Source organism: Sinocyclocheilus grahami, unplaced genomic scaffold (genome assembly GCF_001515645.1).
Source record: "Sinocyclocheilus grahami isolate Dianchi unplaced genomic scaffold, SAMN03320097.WGS_v1.1 scaffold718.1, whole genome shotgun sequence".
In the NCBI taxonomy this organism is placed as follows: domain Eukaryota; kingdom Metazoa; phylum Chordata; class Actinopteri; order Cypriniformes; family Cyprinidae; genus Sinocyclocheilus; species Sinocyclocheilus grahami.
Genome location: NW_015505897.1, coordinates 45,468 through 53,051, shown reverse-complemented (window position 1 = coordinate 53,051; position 7,584 = coordinate 45,468). Strand labels below are relative to the sequence as shown.

The following is a 7,584-nucleotide window of genomic DNA, read 5'->3' as shown; positions in this document are numbered from 1 at the left end:
CTATCTATCTATCTATCTATCTATCTATCTATCTATCTATCTATCTGTATATCTGTCTGTCTATCTATCTATCTATCTATCTATCTATCTATCTATCTATCTATTATCTATCTATCTATCTATCTATCTATCTATCTGTCTGTATATCTGTCTGTCTATCTTAGTTCACAAAATACTTATTCATTTGATTTATTAATGTTCCATATTTTAGTACACGATTAATCTGTATTTGCCTGTAATACCTGAAGGTCCACATGTAAAGGAGCCAGAGGAATCGAGCTAATCGAAAAAGAACAAATCTAAATTTGAATGTAGAAAATCTAATTCAATATCACACATGGGATCCAATATGTAGCCTTATATTAATTGGTCTAACAGATGAATTGCCTGTCATGTAATATAATGTATATCTGTACTGTAGGTGTTTATTGGAATTCTCTGGCAACTGAAGCCGTAGTTTCCAACTCTTCTCACACACACACTCAAATAAACACTGATGCCATTCCCAGCTTGATTAATGGATGCTGGCCTCGCCAGTGGGACTTTGGAGCTACTGTATGACTGTAATGTAACCAGGCAGGACAAGCAGCCATGGTGCTTATGCTTCTCCGGGAAGAACATAATCCATTGTTTATATAGCTGCCAAAGTATTTTTATTAACACACCCAACTACCGGTAATGAATTATGACTTTATTCATTGAATTGAGTGCTTCAGTGTAGGGCTGTTACAGAAACATTCCCCATTCCCTCAGTTCCCCCGAGGGCTGGGATAGGAAACCACAACCTCACGTTCCACCTCAGAGTTTGCAGGAGCACTCTCTACAGATTAACATAGACTGTTCTAAAATGTGATTTAGCTCTCGCGGTTCACTCTTTGACTTGATGTATTTACTGAGGGGCTCTGGGCAGAACCTCAGGGGTCATTTCTGAGAAAACTACAGGACACTTCCAGTTGAAACCAGCTGGAACTGCACCTGACAGCAGGTTGAAATTGGATGGAGGGAGGAGCGAAAGATGAGAGAAAGCATGGATGAAGGGTGACCCCTGAATTCCACCACTGACTGTTTTCTGTGCCTGGCAAGAGATGCCTCATTGTGTTTTAATGAATAAAGGAGAGCAATAATTCTTCCACTTCACTACAGCTTGCACCCGTGCCCCTCACACGTTCCCTTTTTATTTTTTTTTACCTCCTGTCTTGGTGGGTTTGTGTGCACATGTACAGGATTGCACAGGCACAGACTGGTTTTTGTCGGAATGGCTTCTTGCACTCTCTTTTATCTGTATTGCCTAACTGATGGATTTTATATAAACATTTTTTCAGCGGCATCCTTTTTAACAGTGTATGGACAGTGCATAATTAGTAGATGTGCTAAGGCAAGCATTACTATTAGTGCTCAGACTTCTGTGAAAATGACACTTTAGCAACTGCAGAGCAAGAAATACATTTTTGTTATAATTACATATTAATTAATAGTAATTAAAAATATAAAACATGAATCAATTTAATTAAATATAATATTAAATTATTGTAATTTATAATATTATTTATTTTATAAAATGTATTTTAATGTTATAAATAATAATTTAATATTACTTGTATAATATTAAGTTATCATCTTTATTATTATTGAATGATAATTAAATTTAGATCTCAATATCTAGTTTTGGAGTAAAAACTCAATTTCATACAGTTTAAATTAAATTTTTATACAATTTAGTTAAATATAAATAATAATTCAGTATTTCTTGTGTAACATTAAATTATTTTCATTATTAATTATAATATGGTTGTTAAGATATAGTTTTAGACTCTAGATTCTATAAAATTTGTTTTAATATTAAATTAAAGCTGCAAGCAGCAATGAATGGGCCCTCGCACCTGGGCTCAACGCCACCCGGTGACTTTAGGAAAACAGCTAACGGTGGGCAATATGCATTTAAAGTGATAAATATAGGAGGAATATGTCAAAGTCAGTTACAGTATCTCACAGAAGTGAGTACACCCCTCACATTTTTGTAAATATTTTATTATATCTTTTCATGTGACAACACTGAAGAAATGACACTTTGCTACAGTGTAAAGTAGTGAGTGTACAGCTTGTATAACAGTGTAAATTTGCTGTCCCCTCAAAATAATTCAACACACAGCCATTAATGTCTAAACCGCTGGCCACAAAAGTGAGTACACCCCTAAGTGAAAATGTCCAAATTGGGCCCAATTAGCCATTTTCTCTCCCCCGGTGTCATGTGACTCATTAGTGTTACAAGGTCTCAGGTGTGAATGGGGAGCAGGTGTGTTAAATTTGGTGTTATCGCTCTCACTCTCTCATAATAGTCACTGGAAGTTTAACATGGCACCTCATGGCAAAGAACTCTCTGAGAATCTGAAAAAAAAGAATTGTTGCTCTACATAAAGATGGCGTAGGCTATAAGAAGATTGCCAAGACCCTGAAACTGAGCTGCAGCACGGTGGCCAAGACCATGCAGCGGTTTAACAGGACAGGTTCCACTCAGAACAGACCTCGCCATTGTCGACCAAAGAAGTTGAGTGCACAAGTGTCATTTCTTCAGTGTTCTCACATGAAAAGATATAATAAAATATTTACAAAAATGTGAGGGGTGTACTCACTTCTGTGAGATACTGTATATGTGCCAAACTTCCTACTGCCAGCTGGTGGCGCTATGACTGTAAATGAATGTTGGAATGTAGATGTCTTCAGACCAGGACTTTTTTGTTTGGGGCAGATTGGGCATTGTATGCATGAGTTACAACAACTTCTTGTTTCATGGCATTATAGCATGCTTTAGCACTTAGTAAGTGTTGCTGTCATATTTGAGCAAATTTTTTACGTTTCGCACACAATGGCATATTTTACTGTGTTGCTAATAATGCAACACAGTGCTAAAGATGTCACTTCCTATTGACAGTAGGTGGCGCTATGACTGTAAATGAATGTTGGAATGTAGATGTCTTCAGACCAGGACTTTTTTGTTTGGGGCAGATTGGGCATTGTATGCATGAGTTACAACAACTTCTTGTTTCATGGCATTATAGCATGCTTTAGCACTTAGTAAGTGTTGCTGTCATATTTGAGCAAATTTTTTACGTTTCGCACACAATGGCATATTTTACTGTGTTGCTAATAGTGCAACACAGTGCTAAAGATGTCACTTCCTATTGACAGTAGGTGGCGCTATGACTATAACTGAATCTTGGACTTATCAAACATGTTAAGTTTGGGGCAGATTGGACACTGCATGCCTGAGTTACATCAACTTCCTGTTTCACTGCATTAATAGCATGCTTTAACAATTAGTTAAATGTTGCTAGCATGTTTCTAGCATGTCGCCAGCCTATTTAACACTTCCAGACACTTTTTAATAGGTTGCTAGGAGTCCATAACAGTGTTAACCATGACACTTCCTGTTGCCAGCAGGTGGCGCTATGACTATAACTGAATATGGGCATGGACGTGTGTTCAGGACAGAACAACTATCAAACGTGTGAAGTTTGGGGCAGATCAGACATTGCTTGCATGTTGCATGTTTCATGGCAAAACATCAAACTTTGTCAGGCCGCCAGGGACACGCCCCTTGACGAAAACTCAAGATCTTCACAATTTAACATCACAAAGGCCTTAAAATAACCCTCACCAAATTTGAAGATGATCCAATTAAAACTGTAGGAGGAGTTTGTCAAAGTACGAGGCCTGGAAATGGCAAAAACTGCACAAAAATCGTACAGGAAATTCAAAATAACTGACTTCCTGTTGGGTTTTGGATTTTGTACCAAGATACTTTTTTGTAGGTAATGGTGTGTTACACATGTGTACCGATTTTCGTACATGTATGTAAAACGTAGCTCGAGGCACACTACGTTGAATGTGTACAGGTGGCGCTATCAAGCCATTTTGCCACACCCACTTCTGAAACCCACATCAGATGTAAATTTCGCCAGTTCTGACGCGTGTGCAAAGTTTCATGAGTTTTGGAGCGTGTTTAGGCCCTCAAAAATGCGATTCACTTTGGAGAAGAAGAAGAGACGGAGCAATTCCAATAGGGTCCTCACAACATCGGTGCTCGGGCCCTAATAATTCAATATTACTTGTATAATATTAAATGAATATTATTATCTTTATTAATATTTATAACATGGTTGTTGAGATCACAATGTCTATTTTCGGAGTAGAAACTCAATTTTGTACAATTTCATTTGTTATAATTTAATATTATTTATAATGTCAAACAGCTATTTGCTGGTGGTTTTTAACCAATTGCATGACTGACATTTTTAAGATCTCAACGTCTAGTTTTAGTGGAGAAACTCACAGTAAGAGCACAATCAGCAGTAAGATGAATCCACATCTCTTTGATGTCTTTCTGACCTTCTCGATCTGTCTCCCGTAGGTGATCTTCAAGCGACCCGTGCTTTGATGATTGTGGGTATCATTGTGTCCATTTGCGGTCTTGGTGTGGCCTGCATGGGCATGAAGTGCACCACTTGTGGAGCTGATGACAAGGTTCGCAAGGCTCGCACGGCCATGACAGGAGGCATCATACTGCTAGTGGGAGGTGAGTGTATGTGTGAGCGAGATACTGAGACTGTTCATGCAAGTTTACAGTAAACCATGTTTGAACTGCTCTTATATAACATCAGTCTCTACTCCGTCGGTGGGTCAATGAATATAAAAGAAAACAGGGTAGCTAATGCTAAACTAGCCAGTGCTTTGAAGGTATAGGCTAAGAAAGAACCTCTGTCTTTTTTTTTAAACAGTTTCTGTATTTTGTTCCTACAGCCCTCTGTGCAATTGTTGCCTGTTCGTGGTTTGCCCACAATGTGATTCGAGCTTTCTACAACCCCTTCACTCCAGTCAACACCAAGTGAGCACAAGGAATTCTACTTTGCACAATTTCTGGAGCAGAATGTCCCAACTCTGTTCCTGGATGTCCCCCAAAAAGACACATTTTGGACGTCTTCCTTATCCAACACACCCATTTCAGTTCTTGGAGCACTTCTACTAGTGCTGATGAGTTAAATTGGGTGGGTTCGATTATGGAAACATGCAAAATGTAAAGTGTTGGGAAGCATCCAGGAACCGGGTTAAGAAACACTTTGGAACTTTGACCAAATGCAATTATATAGTAAAAAAGAAATATATATTTATAATATTCACATTTCCCATATGACCTTTTCTTTTGTTCTTTAGGTTTGAGTTTGGAGCAGCCATTTTCATTGCTTGGGGTGGGTCATTTCTTGATGTTCTCGGTGGAGCCATGTTGGCTGCCTCTTGCACTGGAAGTAAACAAGTGTCAAAATATCCTAAAAGTAACACTGCACGGTCTGCAAGCGGCAACAACAAAGAGTATGTGTGACCAAGACTGCCCCCTACTGGACAGACACTGAAACAACTTCAGAAGGTGAAGAATTTCTTCAACAAAATAATGAACTGAATAATGAAGGTTAAACAGCTGTCACTGAGAAAGAACACAGTTTACAAACTGTATAATGTCCCATTGTAAAAAAGGGCTATCAGTTGTCCAAAAGTTCAAATAGAAAATGTATTTACAAACTCACTGGGAGTTTTTGAAATGGAGGACTGTAGAAATCTAGTGTCAGTACAAATACTCACAGATTGCTTTGAGCCCTCAGTGTTTCATTGACGTAAACAGCTAGGTTGTGTTCTCTGTGTCAAAGTAGAGAAACCTGGGTAGTGGGTCATATGTTGGTGTTTTCAAAGTGCCCATTAGGGAGCACTATAACCAACAAGCAGGTGTTGCCCAAAATGGAGGCAGATTTTTTTTTTAAGAATTGTTTTTGAGTATTCATCCTACAGAAATGTTAACATTTTTAATACTCATTTGAGTCACTCTTAAGTAATATCATGTAATTGCATATGGCCGAGGAAGACCCTGAAGGTTTGTTTTTTCTTTTTTTCATTTGCTTAACACATTTCAGTATTAACACACCACCTCACGTTCATTTGTATTGTCCATGAGCCTATCTGAACATCTTTTACTTATAAAAGCTCATTGATAATGGCAGTGTTAGTTAGCTCATTGTTTATACACTTGTTTTACATGCTTATTTTCAATAAAGTTGGCTTTCATTGTATCAGGCTGGTTATTATTCTGGTGGTTGAGTAACTTATTTACATTACATCTTATTTATATTACACAAAAATAGAGTTGGTCTATACATCTACGAAATATTAACAAAAACAGTGCGTTGGGTGTGGTTTTACTTTGTTTTAATTGCTTTAAATGTAATCATTGTTTTGCAATTGTACAATACTACGGTATTTCGTACTTGTAACTTTTTTATAGTTTTATATGTAAATGCAAAGAAAATGTATCCACTCCTAATAAAATTACCATGAATACAGATGTTGCATCCATTGTGTCAAAACATATTTCCAGCGTTTCCCACTCGTAATTACGACATTGTGGTGACGTTCAACTAAATATGATCTTTCCGATATGACTGAATGCATCATTAGTCACGATTAGCACTTCCCTTCAAAGTTATTTTTAATAACTTAGAAAAGGGGTGTTTGTCAAGACAAACCTGTTGGACTTGGTTGGGATTTTAAAATAGTTGCTTGCATGTTCTGGTAGTTGCTTCAGGGTATTTACCAGGGACAGAAATATAGATTTGAACCAAGTTTAGTGAATGTAGCGGGAAAGCTTCAGAATATGTTACTTTAGAACAGAAGTGTTCCTGGAGCTTCCCCAGCACTGCATATTCTGGATGCTTCCTTTATTGGACGCACCCAGTCGATGAGTTAATTCAGATAGATTAAGCGAGGGAAATATCCTAAATGTACAGTTCTGGGAAGGCTTTTAAATGCACATTCTGATTTAGAATTTTGTTCTCAGGTCAAGGATTTTGAAAGGAAAAACTAAGGTTGTACATTAGCATAATGCGCCCAAATGTGCACGCAAAGAAAGAAGGCGTGGTTTCAGTAACCGCAGTTAGTGTTGAAGCAGCATGTCAGGGAGACGCTGTGTGTTTCTAGGAGAAAGCAAGAGCACTTTATTTGGCCTTCCGAAAGTAGATGCATTTAGGAATCTTTAAGATTACTTATAACAGAACAGCAATGCATTTTACGGACGACCGTTTCGTGAACCTAGGAGAGGAGGTCATTCTGACTTTGCTATGACAATCTGGCGCTTCTGAATCAGCTACTGTTTTGTTATTAGTTTAGACGACAAGGGACAGAGTTTGTTGTTAAACCATAGCCAGTGTCGGGGAAAGTTACTTTTAAAAGTAATGCATTACAATATTGCGTTACTCCCTAAAAAAGTAACTAATTACGTTACTTAGTTACTTTTTATGGAAAGTAATGCGTTACGTTACTTTTGCGTTACTTTTTAAATCTGGACAGGGCTTGCTTGTTTGTTTTTCAAATAAAAAAGTTATATTTTTGGCAAATATAAAAGCCTTTTCACACCAAAAGTGAAGTGAATAAGCCTCAGGCTGAAGGGAAAGTACATTTACGTCCGTACAGTAGAATGCAGAAGAAGAAATTTCAACACACTTCAGCAATAAAAAAAGACACAAATGTTTGTCTAGAGTAATTTTG

At 37.6% G+C, this 7,584-nt stretch overlaps 1 protein-coding gene across 1 annotated transcript in view; it reads left to right on the top strand.

Moving 5' to 3' along the window:
- Nucleotides 1-6,150, top strand: part of LOC107560284 (claudin-7-A-like) — an 8,206-nt gene extending 2,056 nt beyond the window's left edge. The window contains exons 2-4 of the mRNA XM_016244424.1: nt 4,409-4,573; nt 4,798-4,882; nt 5,209-6,150. Of these exons, the coding sequence (XP_016099910.1) occupies nt 4,409-4,573; nt 4,798-4,882; nt 5,209-5,374 (416 nt within the window). The 3' untranslated portion in view covers nt 5,375-6,150. The remainder of the gene's footprint in view (nt 1-4,408; nt 4,574-4,797; nt 4,883-5,208) is intronic.
- The last annotated feature ends 1,434 nt before the right edge of the window (nt 6,151-7,584 follow it).